The 24094-nt window shown below is 32.2% G+C and overlaps 1 protein-coding gene and 1 non-coding gene across 2 annotated transcripts in view; both read right to left on the reverse strand.

Annotated features, from left to right (window-relative positions):
- The window catches only part of LOC149487113 (uncharacterized), a 37970-nt gene extending 25280 nt beyond the window's left edge, over positions 1–12690 (reverse strand). Inside the window, exon 1 of the mRNA XM_089697357.1 lies at positions 12203–12690. Coding sequence (XP_089553483.1) covers positions 12203–12331 — 129 coding nt within the window. The 5' untranslated portion in view covers positions 12332–12690. The remainder of the gene's footprint in view (positions 1–12202) is intronic.
- A 9996-nt stretch (positions 12691–22686) lies between these two features.
- Positions 22687–22758, reverse strand: TRNAA-CGC (transfer RNA alanine (anticodon CGC)). The gene has a single exon. It is a non-coding gene; the product is annotated as a tRNA-Ala (tRNA).
- Positions 22759–24094: the final 1336 nt, after the last annotated feature.

Raw genomic sequence — 24094 nt, forward strand, 5'->3', positions numbered from 1 at the left:
ATGTTTTATTATAGACTGTTTCAATACCAGCAAAATACTTTTTAAATGAAAAGAATTGGATATTTCATTCAAAAGATATAACGAATTTTTAAAAGTGTCAATCTACAGAAAATAGTAGGTATACTGTTCGAACAGGCCGTAGTGCGGGGGCCACGGAGGAATTCTACCAATATGCGTCTTGACGGAACACAGTGGGGTTTTGGTCGGTAGGAATCCGACATAACCCACGGCCCCTCCCCCTGAGGCCGTGGGTATCTATGAAATATTTCCCCACTAAAACAAAAAAAAAAAAAGGCCGTAGTGCGGGACGGGATAAAGGTGATTTTCATGTGATTAAAAATTAAACCTATAGTAGACTTTTCACTGTAACGATATCGCTATCTATGCGGGTGAAACCGCAGGGCATTGCTAGTCATGTATATTTATGTAAAGCCTAGCAAGATAACACTGGATAAGCAATGACAAGATTAACTCGATTCCCTTACACATGATACGTATCTGGAACAACAAACTTGCTCATTGATTAGTTGCGGTTAAGTTACAATAATGCGCAGGGTTTTGCGATTTCAACCACGTCGGGCTTTATTTATACCGATATGCGTATACCACCCGGCTTTAAACTAGATTTAAATTGATCTTTAGGTTTATAATTCAATACAGTACAATGTAGTAAAAGCATGTAGCTAGAATTTGTATCTAAATATATTTACCTACCACACCCAATATTAAAAACACTCGAGGAAAAACATCACGAATCCAAACCATATATTTTATTAGACATTTTGTGACATGATACATAAATTCCACTCCATATACAGACGTGTATCTTAAATTTGTCTCAAAAACTGAACAAAATAGAAATAAAACCGAAACATTTACACCGGGAAAGTCGTGTCGTAAATATTTAAAGAGAATCTCAAAAGACGTGTCAAATCATCAAGCGGGACTCCCCTTCAAAGAGCGTATACGAAAATGTCAATTTGTTTACGAATTACGCATAAATTCGTCCCCGAAGACAAGACATCTCGTGCGGTGATCGCTGTTGCGACATTTCAATAAAATTTACGGTTCTGACTTAAATGGTATGTCCGATGAACGAAAAAAGTGTACTCGTGTGTTCCGCCTTTATTTTAGACGTATCAGCTTCGTTAAAATATCTCAGAACAGATAATAAACCTGTCGACTGTAACTAAATAGCGATGGGACAGATGAATTATTGATTAATACAAATAAAGTCAGAATTAACGATTGTAAATCGATACAAAACTTATTGAATAGCTTCGAACTATATCGCCTCGTTACCATCGTCATTTGGGAACGGCGTATATAATTAATACGGTCAAGTATATTGCACCGTGTAAAAAATTGGGCACCAAAAAACCAATTTAAACTTTTATGTTTGTTTATACATGGGTCCCATTTTATAGTACCATAAATTGTAAGAATGAATGTGACTTGAAAAACATAACCTTTGCAATTTTATGTAAGCCGTGAAATTTCTGTGAAATTTACATCGCAAAACAATAAAAAAGGAGTTTTATATATAGGCACTTAAAGCGAATATATTATTGTAGCGACATTATACATAACTAAAGTTACGAAAAATTTAATTAAACTTTTAAGTTAGTAAGATTTACGATTCGTGTGAGTTATTGGTTCCTTATCAGCCCTTCTGTCTGTAGAGATATTCCGCCATTATAAGAGTGACACAAAAAGTTGGTAAACAATGTACGACTAGGGTGGAATCCAAAATTAGTGTTCTCCCTGAGTGGCGTGGCCAAATGCACGCAACATTGATATGTGTTATTGGCCATGACAACTGCGTCTACGAACACGAACGTTCGTATTTTTGTCGACTTGCCTGTCACCATTCGTTCGTGTTTACCCAGATGAAACTTTAAAATAAGCATTCGACGGAGGTAATTTCGGTTAGAATTCGGAAACGAAATTAGTCATGAATTTATTGCTCCACCATGAATTACGGGTGACTTGAGATACGACTTAATAATGCCGTTAATGTTCCAACTATTTGTCTTTTAGTATTTCTGGAGTGGGTAGCGATAATCATTTTGTATCGAAATGAAATGAAATGTATGTCTAGACTTGTACAAAAAAAAATTCACCTTCTTTAAAATGTTATCTATCGACAAGCTCTATTGTTTTGGAGCATTCAAAAATATTAAAACATTATTGTTAATACACTCGATTAAAAAAAGTACTTATTCAAATGCGACAAATAAATATACTTCATATCATATATACATATTACAATATACCTACATTCGTCCAATTTTTTATATAAAGTACCTATGTTCCGATCTCAATTAACGGGGTAATCCATTACGAGGGTAGGGTCGTTTTTTGTTCATTCCGCGAACAAAGACCTTTTCTTGCGATCCATTAAACTTTCTAGAAAGTTACATTTATATTTAAAAAACTAACAAGCCTCATCTGGTTCACATCAAAAGAATGATGTTGACGGACTTATATAAATGTTACTCATATTATATGACAACGTTGTTAATTTGTTGCATTTTACAAAAATATAAAAATATATATATATATATATATTGTATGTGTATCATAAATCAATAAAAATGAGATTCTGATTCAAGTTTACGTTTAAATTAACTACCTAATTAATTATCTATTGGGAAATGAAAACTTAACGTACTTTACTTATCTTTCATAATAATTATAGCTATTCTTATTTCTTCGTACATTCGTATAAGCGTAAAAGCCACGCACCATATAAATATACCTATATTTACCAGTAAAGTGCTTACAAATATTTCCCTAAATAGTAAATATAATTAAATACAATTGCGGCGGTTTTGGTATTTAATAATATTAAACACGTGCGTAATTATCCCTTAACCAATAAATATTTACCGTGTATCTCAATTAAAATACGATGTACTAAGTAAACAATTTTCAAAAATAATGCCACAACTCAAAACGACATTCGAATTTAAATTTTATTATTCACCGCGGGTTGTTCATTTTAAATACGACACTTAAAACTAATAAAAAACCTACCAAATGGGCATATTTCATTATTTTTTCTCTAAAACAACGGGGTGCCGTGTTTTTGTAGGTTGAATGCTCGTCCCCATCCCACGCGGTCGCCTATCGTTCACACTTTAAGTGAACTCACAGTAGTTGGCTTGCGCCTGAATAGCTACTTGTAGAAGTGACTACAAGCCTTGCAATTCTATTATTTTTATGAAATTTTACCATGATTATAACGCTTTAGGTTTTTGGCGCTCTTTCTGCGCAGTTAAAACTTTGAAGTTAAAATCTGCCTTGAGTAGTATATCTTGAATAATCTAAAAATACAGTAAGTGAACTAAATTATAGATACCTATAGAGCGTAATGTATTATATTCTTCACAATACACAAATGTGTACCGTAACTACCCTTTTCTTTAAGTGTATACTAGATATTACTCAGAACATTTTGAACTGCGACTAATGACTATAACGTTACTAAGGAAAGCTGTTAGTTTACAAGACACGATACAACTTACAAGACTACGTTATTTGAATATTAAAATGATCGTAGAGCATGTTTAGTTAGGAAGAATAAATAAAAATGTATATTTTGGTATACTGTCACCATGTGAATATTAAACGCGAACATTTCAAATAATCATTCAAATCTATGGATGGTTTTTTCTTGTATCGACACCTCTAGGAATTTTGATCGTAAGATCTCGGCTCTCGATAAGTGACGGTCCCTCCATCAATTTCGTACAAAATATTTGTTAAGATCGAATTGTTTTTATGGCTTTTAAAAGATTAATGCGGAGATAAAAAGATTTGGGGCGACTAAGATTGGATGGAATTTCGGAGACAATAAATTGTGACACCTTATTTGGTTACGAGAATAAAACGTTTGTTTTATCGCCGGATACGTACATGATTAATTAGGTAGAAAATAGTGTATCCCCACTTATGTCCGGCCACCCCTTTATAAAGTTTATTATGGCGTTATGCGTGTACGCATCGTGTTGGCCCCGCCTTCGAGACATCCTACTGGGCTTTGTTTAAAATTATGAAACTACCGATGCGTGAACACTCGCTGTACTTCATTTCAGACACTTGTGAGTTGTGACATTATAATAACGCTTGACAAATTCGAAATAACCTTTCCTTGCTCATACTTTTATACTTTTTGTTTTACCTGACATTACTTCTTGCAAGCAATGTTATTGTATTTGTTTTTAAATGCAAACATATGCACGATATACATAATATTATGTTGTATATCTGAAATTCTAAGCAAAAAGATATTTAGTTTATTGACTAGATAGTTAATTTGTCTAAAAGTTTGGCCTTAAAATTTTGTACATACTGTAAAACCATTAAATAAATGAAGTTTTATAAACTTATTAAATCACCAATATCTATATGAAATAAATCGTTATACTTGTAGACTAGTTTGTAAAAACATTTATTATAAGCCCGTAATAAATGATTCAAATTTTTCATCTCAAAGTTGGGCAAACGCAAGAGCGATTAGCCGATCGGACGGGTCGGGAACAAAATTTACGAGCATTAAAACTATCTCCATTTCATCGCAAGCTTCAAGGCTTAGTCCATGCCTTTACAGGGCAGCTGCCTTTAATCGAATCCCAATCAACTTCGGTACGAGGTTAAATGTATAAAATATGTAATCAAAACTACCGCGCTCCAACTATTAAAGTGATAGTCCCTATTATATATTTTGTTAATAATCCCAGCAATACGGCTCATGTTTGTGTTATTTATGGTTGTAATTTCGATGCTGATTAGTTTTTATAATGATTAAACATTCATTATCTAACTGCGGTATAATGATTGTTACACAGTTCTTATAATGAGCGATGTATCGATGTTATAAATATCGTCTAAAAAGAAAAGAGTGTCAAATACGGAAGAAAAAACGAGGATCTCTTTAATAATAAACAAATAGGACGTGTGATAAAGTGATAGTTTTTATTGGTTTTCAAAACGGATCCATTTAGATACGTAGCGAGACAGGCCATTCGGTATCGTGCCTGATCGATCGTGAGAGATAAGGCGAGATCATTAATTTGTTAAAACAACGTAGGTGTCGTGGACTAAGAAAACGGTAATGTCAAAATTTGGACAGCGACACAATGGAAGAAGGAGGATTAAAAGCGAATCGCTGTAACAGTAGCGGGCACATCATTTATCAGAGTCCTACTGACTTCAACTTGAATTGTACTTTAAAAATATTTACGTACAGACGTATAACGAATAGCTACATTATTCTTCTTATAATTTATTTTTGGTCTGTTTTACTAAGGTTGAATATTCAAGACTTTTACATAGGTAAGCCATGTAAACCTAATTAGTATTTAGGTTCTTTTGAATTTTATTTAAGTTTAATTTAACGAGGTAGAGGCAATTTTAAATGCAAAATTTAAAATATTTTTATACCTATAAGAAAGAAATTAGCTGTAATTTAATATTTTCACATATAAACCGACATAATCTTTTTTACACATTTCGTATTAAAATAAGCCAGTGACACGCTAACAAACAATAATTCAAATCAGCATGTTTCGTACAGATAATTAGGTGACTTATCAAAACCTGCGGCCCAAGACCGATTGTATATTGGAATCCAGTCACGGCCGCATTAAGGTTCTTAAATCACTGAAGGATATGCGTTTTTTTATCCAAAACGATCTTGGTAGGATTGTTCTTCATTTATTTATAAGACAGACGAAGTAGAGAATTTTGTATTCCTTGAACGTACCTGCATATTCATAATCATGTTAAATATTCCGGATGTACAATATTCTAATTTAAATTTCGATGTACTTATCAAGATCATAGGCTAAACATACATATTGTAAAACTTATTAATTTTTAAAATACCATGGGTAAGATTGATAAAGTAGGTAAGAATTGTGGATATAGAAACTTTATATTTGAATTGTCATTAAACGTTGTGAGGCAGCTGTATCAAAAGTTTACACAAAAGAGATATTTCCAATTTTTTAATTCATCCAGCTTTTCAAATATTCATTGATACTTTATATCAATACCTAAGCGATGGGTTCTAAACGTATTTATATCAATTTCTACGACAAGGTGTTACTGCAGAGTTAGTGTCAGCTATATTCACAACTATCGAAGTTTTATTGTTATTTTGAATGGCAAATACTGGGGCAAAACCGCAACCGTTACCCATAATAATAATTTGACACATGTCAAACGTAATTCGTTTATTAAGGAAAAAAAACAAATTGCATGTTTGGGTATACGTTACGCAGTACGCTGCATATAATATTTTCTTACTTAATTGATCTGTGAAGAACTTATCTACACCGACTTCAACTATATATATTTATGAGACGTCACTTGTGTCACAGTGTAAACAAACACATGATAATTCTATACCTACTTAATGCAAATGCAGGTTTCACAATCAAATGAAAATGTACTCTTTCTTATGTAAAGCTTCTTTAGCTTCTCTTCTACATGTAGCACAAGCTTTACTGAGCTTTATCGTCGAATTGCGTGACAATATACACTACATCAAGTTTTAACCAACGGTACGTCATGTAATTCCCAGTAACGATGTGTTTCTTTTACTGTCACATAGCGCCGACCTGTTAACCATCAACTGGTAATGTTAAGTCGTATTTAGTATTAAATATCGGCTCATTTGCAACTTTTCATCTGCATGTGATTCTTATGTATGGCGTGTTACATGATATACAGTGGCGGTAGTATACGGCATTCTTAAATACTTATTTGATGAGACTATAGTTATTGGGCAGTAGTGCGGTGAGTAAACGACTCTTGCTCTATGCAAAATCATTGAACTAACTTAGGCACATAAATTGTAAACAATTAAAAAAACATTGTTTCGACGCTATGTTAAAATATGTATAGAAATACATCGATAAATTTCAATGGAAATGCAATCCACCAACAAAACCAGTTATCGATATATATCGACGACAACTTCACACCAAAGCGGATTGTAACATCAGCTTATTACCACGAGACAAATAAATTCCATCACCTTCGTTATCTTAGATCTTTAGGAGAAATCCGAAACCGTAAACATGCGCTGAGCACACAGTGTTAACTATTCATTCGGCGTGTCTTGGGAATATATTGAACAAAAGACGGGCACAGCATCCGACTACACTATTTCTCACTACTTCGGTGCGATGTAATCAGAGAAGACGACGTGTCGCGTTTATTTATGTATGAACGGGGCGCGGGCGAGGGTGGCCCAAACGCGAGATACAAACAGAATAATATTGATGACACTCCGCTACGAGGGGTCATGAATCATTAATCGTCCGGTCTCTTCTATGGCTCTATTACGACTGCCTCGTCGGATAAGCCACCCTTCACGAGGTGAACTCGTTGCAACACGTACACCTCTTCCACTTGCCTTCTCCATAAATTATGAACTCGCATATTTTTATGACGAGGTGGCGCGCCTTTCGCAGCACCTTCAGGTTGTTATATTTTCTAAAAACGCGGTTTTCCATGCGTGAATTTTATGAACGTTCTTTAAGAAAAACCAACTTAGGATTCTTTAATTTTAACAAAATTTTTCACAATATAATCAAAGTTTATTTTCATTGTCATAATAAATTGAAAAAAAAATATATAAATGTTTTCAATATGGGTAGGTAGGTACACTTACTCATAGAAAAATGTTCAACTAAGAATAAAAGACATACCTACCAGACTACCTTTTTTAAAAATAATTTACTGACAGCGCAGACTTTGAAATGATAATTGATCGTTAAAATTGACACAATAAAAAATATAAGAAGCAGGAAAACAACTTCAATCAAAAATAACACGTAAAAGCTCAGAGCGGCATTACTCATCTCCTCTAATACCTGTCGAACGTTGAATCGTTTCTTTTCACTTAAGTAATCCCATCAATGTCGGCTCAGTTTCCGGTTCATTCTGAACACAAATTATCCTTTTTTATAACCTTAAAAAGGATCGACTCAAAAAAGTTATAAGTTTTCGCCAGTACAAAAATAAATCCTCTGTAGAGATGGAAATAATTACGGCGTATTGAATATTTCAATATCAATTTTAACTTCACCAACATCTGCGATGTTACGATCAAAAACGATGATCCTCAAACAAAAACCGAAGGCAATTTAAGTTAATTCAGTAAGCAACAGACATGGCTACTTCCAAATGAACTCAAACGTAACAAAAACAAAAACAAATCGTGGACAAAAACGCAGGTCATTTCGGCGAGGACTTGTTTTTTTGCCCTAAGCGCCCAGAGGACGTGCATCCGAAACCTTAGGGTTTTTTTGGTCCACTCAGAACAAAATTTCATTCCTCTCATATGAAACGATAAAATAATAATGCTCGAGTCTCAGTGGTTTCGAAAAGGGACCGTAAGGGGATGCCGGAACGCTCCTAAATTTCTAATCGAGATTGTGTTTTGAGATCACCGGGTTCGTTCTTTATGGCCTCTTTTTGCAATACTTTAAGCTTCAAGGTGAAACGGATATTATTCTCGTCGATCGGTTTTGCATAACTGACTAGTTCGATATCTGATAGCCTTTTGATATTTTATGAATCGAATAAATCAGCCCTTTTATTTGGTATTAGAAGAATAGGTTTAAGATATTTCGTACCATGCATACCGTTTAAGATTTATTTTCAGTGGTTCATGTTCAGTTAAACTTGCATATTTCAATTTCATAAAAGTACAAAAATTAGAACTGCGAAGAAAATAATTTTATATTTGTTGAAAGGAGCTTTTATCCCCCAGATTGTCTATTTGACAAGGTAATTCAACATTCTCATTTGATGTCTTGAATCTTACAAATTATAGAAATTTTAGAGTTTGTTATTTTAAGCAGTAGATAGGGCCAGTGTTATACAAATTACATTATCTCAGTAATAAAACATTCCCAAAGTTAACATGACAAGTCAGTTCTTAGACATAAGCATATCTTTATCTTGCTACTTATGAGAACATTTTAAAATTCATCACGTGTACTCAGACTTGCCATGGAGGCACGTTCTAACAAAAACTCTCGAAAAGCTTACAAAAGAACCAGAAAAACACAAGTGAACATATTTAAAAAGGACTGAGTTACAAGAAAAAAAATCGTTACTGACGACAGTGCATGACAATGACGCAATCTCAGATGTTGTTTTATTTGAGTGAATTTTTGAATCTAGTCCAACAAGTTATACAATACGTGGATGAATTGTTTTATAATTCAAATATTTATCGAACGTGCGTATTTATGGTGTACTTTATAAATACACTTCATCTAAAATGCATTGCGTTAAAAGCCTACATAGCAGGTACAACCGTACAAACAATATGCATCAATGCGTTAGTCAGAGATATTATACACTACGTTATTCCTAATTTTTAAATCGATGACGTCACGTCTTATCATTTTCAGATAATTGGCGTATTTCACGAAAGGATCATCATGCGAACAAAAGGCAAGCACTAACTGCCTATCCTTCCGCCCTCGGATACATCACGCACGTCCCTTCACAAATAGAGTAAAAAACCCTAATGCCTCGCCATTGTGTTCAATCTTAGCAGGTAGACGAACAAAAAAGGACTAAAAGCAAGGCGTTACGCAAAAAATTGAACTGTGATGGAAATCAGGATTATCAGCAGATGTCAATTTTTGAAACGTGCGTGATATGGACTCCTTTGTTAGCAACGTACGATGTTTAATCTGCAAACAGCGATAGCTTACGTAAACTGACGGATCAGGTAGGTCGTGAAATCAATTGACGATCTTCTGTCGGCAAACTGTGAGGAAGGTTTTTACAACTCAAAATAAATTTGAAGTTATCTTTACGCAGTAGCTACCGAATTCTTGGAAGCCTCCTAAGTTATAATTATGAATAAATAAATGAAATAAATAATAATAAGTTGGATCCTTTAATAAACAACTAGATCAAAAGAAAATCAATAACTTTGTAGAGATCGCTTGTCGAAGTAATGCCAATAGTAGAGATAATATTAAAATTGATATTCAATAACATTCTTGTTTACTGAAACGTACTCCATAAGTCAACTTCAAGAAAAGGTCAATTTAGAGGGAATTTCAATACAACGACTAATTTATTTACAACGTTAGCCGTCTCGATAGCCGATACTTTATGTCCCATTGAAATCGAACTCCCGACTTAAGGACCAATTCTCAATTCAAAGTTTTTATTTTTCTTTAAGCTTTTCTTGAATTATTTCGTCAATAACTTGAACACTGGACCTTTGTTTGTCTACTCATTGTTGTTGAGCTTAAGTTCCCTTTTAATTTGGTTTAATTTTAAACCTTATTGGGCGATTTAATGATACATATAATGGGTACCTACTAGATGCAGTTCTTTTTTTAAATAATTTTTTTAAATAATTGTGATTCATGAAAAATGAGGGTCAGAATCCACATAATGTGCGATATCTTCTAATTAATCTCTAATTACCATTATTACGTATTAAACAAAAAGCGAAGATTTTCAATATGAATAGGTAATTTCTTGTTCATAATATAATCTTAATATTATATGTATAATAAAACTTACAACAGCCATAGTGATAATATTGACTTATCATAATGTAGAATTATTGTAATATAATATTATAGCCTACTTCGAAAGTCAAATAAAAGCTAATGGTTATTCCAATTTGAGTTACGAATAACATTTATGGTTGCATTTCCACAGATAACCAACCTGTTTCGAATGGCTCAAATAAATACCGTAACCAGTCTAGATAAATAGTATCGTGAAAGTTAGAATAAATTGTATACTTCTTACTTACTTATCCTTGTGATAAGCATTTCTCACTTAATTGCGTTTCCGCTGAAATGTAGAGCTAGTAATATTTTTTATATCAAAATAAAAATAGCAAAGAAAACGTTTGTCATTTTTGAATACAATGTTTTAAAGACATGAGTAAAAGACACCATTAAATATTGAGTAAAAATTGTGACTATTAAAAAGAATTCTGAAGGCAGGCACCATGCAGGCATCTACGAAATGTAAGCATACCATTTTTCAGAAAAATATTATATATAATACAAACTAAAAGCACATAAATTGATATTAACAAAATAGATATGTCACGAGAAACACATTTATGAGAAAAAAAAATAGTTGAATACCATCTATGATTACGCATCTATTATTTCTGAGAATATAGTTATAGTATGAAAAAATATTCAATAAAAACAGTTCTCCAAATTCAAAGTACCTATGTTTAAGAGCGAAATAAATCTATTGCATGAAAAAGTGATTAGTTAGAACTTAGAAATAACCGTGATTTAACTAAAATCTACAATGTATTGCAACATGCCATAACTATAACTATAGTATTGCTGTTTTTATTTTAGAAAATTTTCATAACAAGCGTGAGTAATGCTTAAATAAATAAAAATATGCCCCTAATTTATGCACCTAATTTTCTTTTTTCTTTTTTTGTTTATGTTGGCCAAGATTTTTGATAGCAGGCTCATTTCTTGCATAGGTTGATCCATATGCTTTAGAAACGAGCTTTAGATGTTGCGAGTACACATGTACTTCTTACGATACACGATTTTTTCAGTAAGTTAAAAGCACTTTTAAAATAGGTGCAAATTAACTTTACATCCTATGTAAGATTAATTCATCATAATATATAAAGGCCTAAAATAAAATCAATTTGTTTAGGTCATTGTAATGTACACTGTACCGGTCTCTATATCAATTTACTTACAACTACTATAAAGGTACTCCTCTCCTCGACTTTCATTATAAAACATGGAGCTATATCAATTTGCAATATTATGGTATTGAAAACCATAATTTACTGTTTCAAATTATAGCAGTCCGTCGGGACTCCGGGCATTGATAACTTTACGTGATTGATGGTAACAGAATCCAATATCATACGTAATTTGCTGCTATAGCCATTATAATAAATAAGGATTATTTATTATTAAATTCGATAGATACTATACAGCTTTTTATACAGCTTATACACAATATTCTAACCATTGATTTTCACGCCGTGGTTGGTCCGGCTGCGAACGGATAGCTAGCAACAATCATTTATTTATTACCTACGTGCTTTTGAATGGCTATAATCAAATTGATGGATAGTGATTCGATGTGTGAAAAATTATACTGTTAAGCAAATAAATAATGCGAATGTGATTACATCACTGACCTTTTGTAAGCATGTCGCCCGGCACTGCGCTACTCTCAAAGGAGATGAAACCTCCTCTTCAGCAAATACGGCAATCCATGATATTAAAGCAGAAAACAAGGAAAAACTAAATAACATTTTGGCACACATTTTCTTTGGTATCTCCGGTATAATGAAGTCCAAGAAAGTCCTTCCTTATCATAAACGGCACAGTAATCCAAACAGTGATATTATCATAATAATGTCCTTTCTTCTAATACAAAAATTCGCGTACTAATTTAAGTTCACGCACGTACAAAATCCGAAAAACGTTAAAGTTTTTAAAAGTTATTCTTATTCATGATAATAACTAAAACACCGTAAAACTTAACGTAAAGTGTGTACTAATAAAACTAATAATTTACGAAACGAGCAGAAATAAAAATTCACAACTTAATAGTTCGCTATAACCATCTCCCGTGCAGCGATACACACAGCACCGCGGTCGAATGCGGACTAACCACCCCGCTTGAAGAAGCTCTATTCCTCTCCCCTCTGATAGTTAATTTTTGTACCTCTCTCGCTCTAACGCGAGGGTTCCCCGCCTCTCTTTCACTCTTACTACGCAAAACACGTAGATGGCTACTACGTATGACGCTTTCTCTGTCCTCTCTACTAGTGCATATATTTTATTCTATCTCGTTTCATCTCGGGCGGTTTTACGTTGTTTTTCCTTGATGCAGTTTAACGGATGGGAACGTGGTGGTTATTGTTAGACAAAGACGGTGGTAGTAGAAATTTAGGGTTGTTCAAAAGGGGTGACAAAGAATCGGGCTAATTCAGGGCTTGAGTTTTTATGTGAGCTCGGGCGGTAAAAAGTATCCCGCCTCTCTCATTTGTTCAAGTTTATGGTTCTCGCGTCGTGAAGCCATATTAATGATATTAATGGCTGCCGCATCAACAATAACGCTATTTTGTTATGAAAGAGGTTTATGAATTCTTAATTTGTTATATAGGCAGTAGGCACTAACGGAGATTTATGAATCAACATTTGAATAACACAAAACGAGGTCGTATACATTTTATTTGAAAAGGACCAAAAATCTTCGTACGCTTTCATGCAGAACAGTAAACATACATATCCGCACAATAGTCATTATCTTCAGTCCAAGAGCAGTATTTTCGCGAGCACCAAAGAACTCTAGACAAAACCATTTGCAAAAAGATTAAATAAGAATACAGTGTACGTGACAGCGCACAAGCTTTTCTTCGTAAAGGCATTTTTCGTTCTTTTTCTGTATCTCTAGGCTGTTTCTATTCATCTCGCTGTCTTTAATCTTCCAGTTTCAAGCCAGACTTTGTCTAGACAGCCTAACGGACGTAGACTGCACAATTCACATAGGAACAGGACGAGGAATACTTATCGGACCTACCTCATCGACACCCGTATACAATTTCACATGTCCTATTTTTTGTCCGAAAAATGATCCTTCAATAGATAACTATTGACCTTTTATAAGCTTTTTGCTTTAATTGCTATTGACGCATTTCTAAGAAAATCAGTCAAGCGGAGTAATTTGTGTCCTTCATATTGCCGATAAGTTCTTTGAAAGTTAGCCAGGTATGATAGAGTTTTATTGATAAAATTATGGTCCGAAAGTTTTAATATCAATGTCGAATAGACTAGAAAAAATGCTAAATTGACGTTATAACCTTATCAACGTGACCTCAACTGAAATTATCGACAAAGTAATATGAGATCGTGCTTTTATGATTTCATCTTTATTTAGCGTTCTTGAAAAGTATGTAAGGTGAAAATGTGCTTAAGTAATTAATTAGGCTGAAAATTAACAGGTTGTTAAATAAAGTTTGGATTTCTATATTATCGTTTACAATAGGTAATAGCGTTATTCCAAAGCTAAGAAAGCTCGATATAATCAAAACGAGTACTACTAATTTCAGCAAACATTGCTAAAAATGATAGAATCCGGCCTAGCTTTACTTATTATTATTCCACAGATATACAAACACCAATTGCCTCATGTATTCTCTATCGGAAGTTTAAAAATAGACGAATTCCACGCATTGTGCCTACGCGATTAAAACAAAAAATATATTGATAGGTACGTCGAAAATTGGCCAACGAAAAACGGTCCATAAAACATTGACGCGAAAACAGCAATAAAGTTTGAACGGCATAGTTCGTTTGTTCCCTTAAACAATCACGTTTATTGTACAGCGGTTTATAGGCTACTAGTGACAATCCGCAATTGTGCGGAATGTCGAAAGGTTTATGGCGATATAAAATAAACAAAGACAGGGTCAAGGATAGATCAGTAATTAAATAGAGAAGGCATTAAAGACGTTTATGGAGTGGCCTTGCATTGCCATACAAAAACTACATTTTCGTAGCTAGCTAGAAGCTTAATATATTTTATTAAAATTACTTTCTAAGAGCCTATTTGCATCATTGAAACAACTTTTTACATTAAAACATCACTTTAATATTCTGGTCGTAGTAATGTATACGTATATAAACTTTAAAAAGCTTAATTTTTTTAAGCTTTACACATTTATATTGATTTCAATCTTAGTGCCTATCATCATAAACATCATTTAAATATTCTGAACTCACTAATGTGAAACTTTACTTAATAAATGATTGTATTTTTTGATAACTTTATTTTACAGAGGTAACATAAAAAATATTTATTTAAAACACTCTGTAGCTTAAAATAATTAAAGGTGCAGTAGACCATATTATATTTAAATAAGCTGTAATAATGAATGTAATCTGTATCCTTTGTTGGAAATTCTTAAATAAATAAATAGCCTGATGTGATGTGTCGTTAGAATCGTCTTCATCATTATTGACAAAAGAAGAAAGACATGTCAAATGTGGAATTATTAGAAGGTTATTAAAGAAAAATGTAGAGTTAAATATAATTTTAATTATATTTGCAGTTATTTATCTATATTGTCATAATTTAAGTAAACATAAAAGACATCGTGTACAATGTAAGGGTGGCAGTTTTCAAGCAACTGTGTTGGCATAGTTAACTCCTACATGTCGCGTAAGTACAACCATTCGCCCCTAAGCTCTACAATACTGTACATGTTACTTGCCGGGACATCGAAAGCTCTAATTAGCTCCCTTGTTTCTAGACGAAATTACTTTTCTTTGCACAATCTGATTGTGCTTTGTCCGTTGTTTGTCTCTTTAGACGGGTATCAGTTACGAGAGTGCAGTGGATTTTAATCATATATAGCACTAGCTTTGCCGCGCGGTTTCACATGCGAACTCGCAAAATTCAGTATTTGTTTAAGTCATGTGTTCTGATGTATAATATATATTACTTTATGGGTTCATCTAAATCCATACAGTAGCTAGTTTATTCGTGAAAGATGAATAAACATACATATTGTCATACATCTAGCCTCACAAACTTTAGCCTTTATAATTTTAGTAGGCTGTAGAACACTCGTAATAGTATCGTTTTCTAAATATAATTATTATTCTTACCTTAATAAAATAATATTATAATTCCTTTTGTAAAAAGATTTTCTCTTAATGATGAGTGTCTCATAATATATGTATTTAGAGCAGAGAGAACATACGGTTGATATTCTGTTGAATATTTATAACGTGTGCTGTTTTCTTAGTTTGACTAAGTGTTTGAAAAAGAGTATGATGATATAATCAGAATATATTCCTCTTCACTTTAAAAATATTAATATTCTCGATTATATTTAGTAGCAAGATAAGGGACTGAATAATATTATTAACTTGATGGCTCATTTATGAAGCTGTTAAACTAAAACAAGCAAAACCATTAATTGATACACACGGAACCTAATTATCCCACTAATCTTTATTACAAAATAATCTTATAAGTTAAACATTATCAAAGAAATTTTATAACAGCGCTTTACATTGAAAGTGCAGCTTGCCTTGCCTCATAAATTTCGATTCATTAACTAAATTAGTAGAAGTTGGTATCATTCCAACAGAATACTCTACCTTCAAACTTGTTTGTGCTTTAGTGCTTTAATAAATTCAATCTATGTTATTATTATTGTAATGAAACTGTTATTGTAACTTTAATTTTGATAGAACTTAATGTTTTATGTCTTATAATCAAGAAATATAAATAAACTAGCGGATGTATGGTTGTAACTTCGTTTATGTAGGCACTTTAAGCATTTCCGATACGATACAGTTTGATTTGAACATAAACTATAGCTTAATTTTATTATAATTGTTTTACGAACCTAAAATCAATATAAATTTTGATAAGGAATATTATGTATAGATTTCAACTTCTTTTAGCTTTAATTTTATGTCAAATGGTTACATATTTGAAATTGCAACAGCATATTTTAATGAAAACATCTTTTATTCCTTAGTCCGGACACAGGGGAATACAAAACCAGACGGCATCTTCATTGATTATACAAGATATGAAGATCGCTATGTGTTTCTTTGTAAGTTTTTGTTCAATTTTTATTGAAATCTATCCATGTCTGGGACATACAGATAGATTTATAAAAAATGATAGAGCGTCTCAAAGAAAAAATATATATTTTTTTTAATGATTGGAGATTGTAACAACATTCTTATTTGATAATACTTTAAACTTTTGTTGAAAGGATATTAATTTACTATTTTTTTGCCCTATTTTGAATTAAATGATACATGCATTTGTGCATTGTGGTAATTTTGTCCATTTCATGTTCTGAGTTCATTACAATATTTTTGTTGTCAATGAATCATTTTCATTATACATATGAGCTAACTACGATCAATGTGCATAATATTCAATACTTAATTACTTAAATATACATATAAATATTTAAGTAATTAACACATTCATTTCACTTGTAAATTATAAATAACAATCAAACTATCTAAAATATTTTATTAAATACGAACAAAGGCTACTCTATGGATTTCTGTTCAGAATTGTCATTATAATAATGCATTCTTTCGTTTATTCCTTCAGACTCAGCGTTTTATTTCGCGAGTTCTGAAAAGTGCAGACTACAGACGGTTACAATGTAGATTTTTTCGAAATCCAATCACAAAATCTCATTACTATTATTTTCTTTGCATCAAATCACATAATATTTACTGCATGATGCATTAAAAATTAAAATGCATGGACGATTTTCTTTATGATCATGAAATGTTCATGTCTCTCTATAAATGATGATAAATGAAACAAAACCTTTTCGTACATTTCGTCTAAGGCTATCGATTAATCGAAAATATTTTTATAAAATTAATTAATAAGCTTATAATATTCAACCAAATATGGAAATATTGGGCTATAGGTAGAAGTCGTTTACGACGGGAAACTAGTGTGGTACTGTTACTCCTACATAAAAGATCGAAATCATTTATATATGTTTTCTGTACTTCGATTATAGGAGGATTTATGATGACGTTTGATGTAGCTTTCTCTATATTGTGTCCTATTATTTCTTCAGTTTCAAAGTAGTCTGATAATAATGTTCTATTTATTTATATAGATATTGATATAATCCGCAATATTACAACAGGTAGATTGTCTAGGGTTGAATGTATTAGGTAGAGTCATGGTAAGCCAATCAAAATATAATCAAAGTAAGTATAATTTTCAACCATCTGGCAATATTCAGGAATGTATGGACAAGAATAAACAATAATTATGAAAATAACCTGCGGAAGTTACTGTTGTTTATTAAGAACTAGGTTTCCGCCCGCGGCTTCGCCCGCGCAGTCAAAGAAAAACCCGCATAGTTCCCGTTCCCGTGGGATTTCCGGGATTGCGTCATTTTCCCGGGATAAAAAGTAGCCTATGTCCTTTCACGGGTATCACAATATCTCCATACCAAATTTCATGAAAATTGGTTCAGTAGCTTAGGCGTGATTGAGTAACAGACAGACAGATAGAGTAACTTTCGCATTTATTATATTAGTATGGATTCATTCATTGTAAATTTGTATTACAGTTTTGCTGAATTGCATAATAAGATAAAAGGACCAATATAATTATGGTAGGTGAGTGTGAATCGAATGTGTAGGATTACTGGATTAGTTTCTAATAAATATAATGTTAAATTTGATGATAATATAAATGTTACATAGAAAAAAATATTCATGTCAGAGTTCATTGGATGTGATTTAAAATCTGGATTGTAGGATTCCTATCCCGAGTGAAAGGCATGAAATCGATCTTGAAAACCTTACCTTAGAGAAGCTAGGTTTGATAAATATATCTTCAAAAAGCCAGTGTTATTTTGAAAGGATCAATTCTCTGTTATTTGATACATTAGGATTAATTTATTTGTTATAACTATACAGAACACCTACGCAGTTAGCCTCTGTTAGTGAATTCAATATTTTTTAAAAAACAGCTCTATATTATATGAACTTTGGTATTTAATTTCATATTTAATAGAAACAGCGTCAGTATTAGAATGTATACTTCATTAATAAGTAATGACTTCAGAGTGAACATGGCAGCTTGCTCTCTTAAGCCTCTTTTATTTAAATATGAAACATATAATCTTGTGTTTAAATAACTTATTAAGTATCTATGTATCTTCTTACTTTAGAAATGTTTTATTTAATGATTAATTATACAGTCTAAGGACTCTTTAGTATTTATGTTATGATTGGCCTGTTTTGTGATGTAAAATATGTACAATACAACCTCTGAATTTCATAGTGAATGTCTGACATAATCAAATCTCAAACATTATAAAACTCTTTATGAGAAATAACACCAAAAATGATGCTTCTATTAATATATATTATAAGTTTCTATGTAAGTAAATGTTTTGTTGTAAAGATGAAACACCAACCATCTTTCCTTGTTTAACCTTTTTATTACATTTTTTATTCTTTTAACGAAACGAGTTTTGCAGCTTTCGTATTCATAGTTAGAACAAAAAGATGTTCGGTTTTTCATTTTGTCCCGGGGTTGTTCGTTTTATGAACATAGTGTACTATTCTGCAAATTTGCAAAAGTTTTTATACACCTTTAAATTATTTTAGGAGCGTTTTTATAGACGTCACAGACACAAAACATTTCACTTCGTAATGATACTAAAAAACAGTGTCAATTTAGGGGAACAAAGGCGGATACCGTTTTTCGCAAACTTTAACAATCACTTAGCAGAATTGAGAATGTCTTTAGTTTACAGTAGTTTAAGCAAATAAATTGCGAAGAAAGTTTCGACTGGAAGTCATAATAAAGATGTTTAATCTATAGTACAAAGCAACGCAACGGTTAGAACTCACCACCGTGGAAATTAACTCTAAGAAAAACGTGTTTCATAGTTCGAAAGTTACTCTGAGGTATTCTTTGTGGATATAAAAGAGTTTGTGGCCTCAAAGGAGACGATGAGCTCAAGACTTAACTTTGATTAGAACTTCCTTAGTTTCTTGCGAGAAGTTTGACCGACGCGAAACGTTACGTATTGTATACTAACACTTCTTGTGAAATGTTAAGTTAGAATCGTTTGGAAACTATGACGTTCAAATGTTATTTGGATTACGAAGTCGAAGTTACTGGATTTGTTATAGAGAATATACACTATACATAAAAATAATTGTGCGCTATAAACTCTCTGTTATTATTTTCTACGTTATTAAAAATACACATTATTTTTTACGAACGTCAGCTATTTTCATCGGCGTTTTATTTCACAAGGTTACTTAATAAATAATTTTTAAAGAGCCAACAGAAGCGGATACTATTTAAAGATGCTATAAATATATCATTTTGTTATATTAAAATTTACTGTTGAGTTTTTATTTATTTGGAAATTATAATTTATCAACAAATATAACATCATCTGATTAAGCTTTTATTGTCTCTACTTGTCTTGAAATAGGTATGGAAAATATTACAATGTGATATTTTTTTACAGCTAGCTGCTAGGTACCGTGATATCGTCCTCGTAGTCAAATAAATTAACAGTAAATGGCTTATTCGTAGCAAATGCGCATCAGAATGGATCTTTTCATGGAAATTAGATATTTTTCCAGATAAAAAACCAATGGCTTATTAATTAACTTAAGCACAATATTATCTAAATAGGTACTCATCAAATGTGATCTTTTGTGCCTTTGAAATCTAACATCTTGGGTTTTGCATTCATTCAAATTTAAAAAGATAATTTATTTCATATTTCAGGTACACAAATTGCTTTGGTGAATAATATTAGTTTCTTCAAAGCAAACAAGAAAATAAGACAACGAAATATCGCGGTAAAATATAAATTTCATTCTTGGGTAAAGCTAGTATAATAGGTAAAGCGTATTTATTTATGTTTTAAATATAATATTTTCGTCTTGCACTAAATAAAGATAATAAAAAGAGCACAGTACTTAGCACAGTAACCATCAGACAGTATTCTAAGTATCTTCGGCTTTGTTTAATGGAGTTTCTTTTTATTACTAGAAGTTTTTACCTCAAGGATCTTTGTGTTTATTATCCTATTATAAGTATAACGAGAACAGTTTTAGCGGTTTTTATTTTGACTCGAGTTCTTCGCGTTCTTAGCGGGTGCATAATTAATATGTGAACTACTTTTCAACGGCATTATAAAAACCTCATTTAAAATGTGCTTTGAAAAGTATGACAATATGCATTATGAGCATTTTAATTTTTTAAGCTCGATGTTGTTGAGAATAATGTAAGTTGCCTCTGTCTTTATGTAGTCGTTTTGTTTCAACATTATTTTTTTTAATTATAAATAAATTATAATTTATTTATAATTAAAAAAAATATTTTATTTGAACAGTATTTAACACAATCTATATATCATTTGGAATAGCTGCAATGAAAAAAATACAAATAACATTAAAACCGACATAAATTATTTAATTTTACATAGGTATAAGTCACCACCAAAATACCCAAGTTTCACTCAGTTCATAAGAACGAAAAGACAGAAAATTTTGTATGCAGAGCAATCATAGACGTCTGGGATATGCAAAAAGCTCAATATTGAATTCCTATTCGTGCTCTAAAGTTATGACCTGTTTTATAGAGAATCAATAAAGCTATCGTAAATTATATTTACAATCCTACGTGTAACTAATGCATAATTCAAAAGAGTTTTGTTTAAAATCCAAATGTTCGGATCCGACAAAAGTGATTTATCAAATAATATTGCCCGACACCCGTGTCATAGAAAAGGAATAGTGGAAAATTTCATAGCAAATATATTATTGTAAATATGCAGGAAGCGCTGAGCTTCGTACCAAATGTCAGACAACCAAAACTGATCCTACAGTTTCTGGGAAACTCACCCTTGTGTCGGACATAATGTGGATGCAATTTCCATAAATTTTACACACCGTGAGCATGGTCCCCAACCGAAAAGATTGGACGTGACCGCATGATTATGGCTGACGGTGTAATGCCTATGTTATGAGATTGATGGCATTGGAAAAACACATCTGTCCTTGTATGCGATTTTACGTGTGTGCGATTTATTTGTTTTGGGTTTACAATGAAATTTTACACAAGTGTAAGTAATCAAAAAGAGTTTATAAAAATTAATTTAGTTATAATTTCAAAGTTAATTTTTAACTCACAAAAAACGCCACATTATTCAGTTACATTCATGTAACATTATTCTATTAAAAAGTTTAATCGTCTGTCTATGATATCAAATTAAACCATCATCTAATAAAGGTTATTTGGTAAAAAACTGGTTCACAGATCAACAAAGTGGAATACTGGTGACTATTGGCGAAAATTATTACCTACCTTTGCTAATAGGCATACAGCATACACAGATTAACTTCAATTTTATTTCAGTTACTACTTACATATCCTAACATTGCAGCAAAGAATTTCAGATAAAAACCATTTCTTAACATTTTGAAACAACGTAGAAAAATGCTGGCTTATAACACTCTAATGCGGTCGTAAAAACTTGACATGTAGATAAAAATTCCCTTTGTCGATCGTCGGTATAGTAAAAAGCAAAAGCGGCCACTAATCAATAACACAGCCATAGAATTTTGCCCGGATCCTTGTCATCCAGTAATACAGTACATACATTATCCTAGAAGAAACAGGAACGTGCATCCGTATACAAAATAAATTATAAAAAGATCTGGAAGGAGACAAGGCTTTCTTCAACAAGTCGTAAATTTAACGGCCGAAGGATTCCTTATTTCCCTCGGCTATTCGCATGTTAGCAACTATCCCTTTATGAGGAACAGTAAACTTTTGTTATTAATGCAACGCGCCGCAGTTTTAGTGTTATTTGAAAGTGAATTTTGTCGTTACAGAAAGCCACATTCCTTGCGAATTGGTTTTGAACTTTAATATTTTATTTTTATGTCCGAAAATAGGACAAGATTGTTTTGCGCTATTCCTTTTAATAACTAAGTAATATGCATGTAAAAATAAATAAAAAAGATATATTACTGAGGTCTGTAATTTTATCCACTAGGCTCGTCAATATTCACTGTTCATATCGTCTCACACGCAAAAATAAAAATATTATTTTGTATTTGGAGGTGCTGGGATTTGAACCCAGGACTTTCAGCATGCGAAGCAGACACTCTACCACTGAGTTACACCCCCGATATTGAAACTTGCGAAATTACGCAGTGCATTGCTCATAATTGTAGACATGTTGTATGAAGTACCTACAGTGAAAGTGAATATTATAACCCATTCAAAGGTGCATTCAGTGCAGTATATTATAATAAACTTTATTGACCACTAGTGTCGTGACGTCATCATTACATATAGCTGTCCTTGTTTAACCAATGACCATGGAGTTCGGCGACCAGTTAAGAGCCAATTAACATTTCTGCGACGGCCGTATAGTCTACGTATACTGCATATTATGACTGCCCTATTTATTAAACTTTCAAAATTAAAAATACTTTAAATAATTAACAAATTAAAGGACCTTAAAGTGTCAATTTATTATTTGTAGTAATATGTAGAGCAAAGTAACTTGTTAGGTGTCAAATTTTTTTATGGAAGAGATTTCGAAAATTATATCTTTGTAAAGCAATAAATGTTTCAATAATATGAAATTTCTGTAACTAGAAACATAAAATTTAATATTTAGAAGTAGGTAGGTTATGATGATTAAATAACAACATCGAGCTAGACGACTCTATATTACTGAAATCTTCATTACTGTTAATTCTATTCACTGAAACACTATTACCAAACATTTATTTGATTCTTCGTGAGTTCGTGGAATTGTTGCAAAAATACCTTTGATTTTAATTATAAACCATGAACTTGATCAACTGAAGAGAAAAAAAAGGGACGATCTTATGATTTTAGGTATGTTATGGTATGATTGCGTACTTTTGTAGTCATAAAGTGAAACATATTTTAATTTATATGTTGTTAAATTTAAAATATAATACTATTTTCCCCATTGATAACTATAACATCCCACAAAAAACCATTAGACGGTACTGTATAAACGTAGACGCAATCAAGACGTAGTAAACGTTATCTTGTGTAACACCCTTAATTAACGCAGGTACACCATTTCCCATTCGCCTCAGAAATTGCTCCATTGTCCGAAATTTGTAACGTGGTAGAAACGTACCGTAAGGGAATTATGAGTATAATTTAATTAAAACACAACAGCACCTTGATGCCAATTAGTCACACGATCTGTGGTTTGGGCGTCATGTAATTTGATAACTTAATGGGTTTATGCCTGTGAGCCTACCTCCCACTCTGGAGCGACCAATCACATACAAAAGCATTACGCCTTAGAAGGCTTCACTGACTCATAGTTACACTTAGAGTGATTCAGTGTACCGTAATCTCCTTATGAACTATAAAAATGCGGTACTTTTAAGCGGTTTAAATGTGCGGTCGTAAATTATTAATCTGTCTACAAGTTTGGGTATATAATTATTTAATTTATTTATATTATCCT

The sequence above is a fragment of the Colias philodice genome, chromosome 7 (assembly GCF_061535455.1).
Source record: "Colias philodice isolate Cphi_HAF_F1 chromosome 7, ilColPhil1 Martin Lab GWU primary, whole genome shotgun sequence".
In the NCBI taxonomy this organism is placed as follows: domain Eukaryota; kingdom Metazoa; phylum Arthropoda; class Insecta; order Lepidoptera; family Pieridae; genus Colias; species Colias philodice.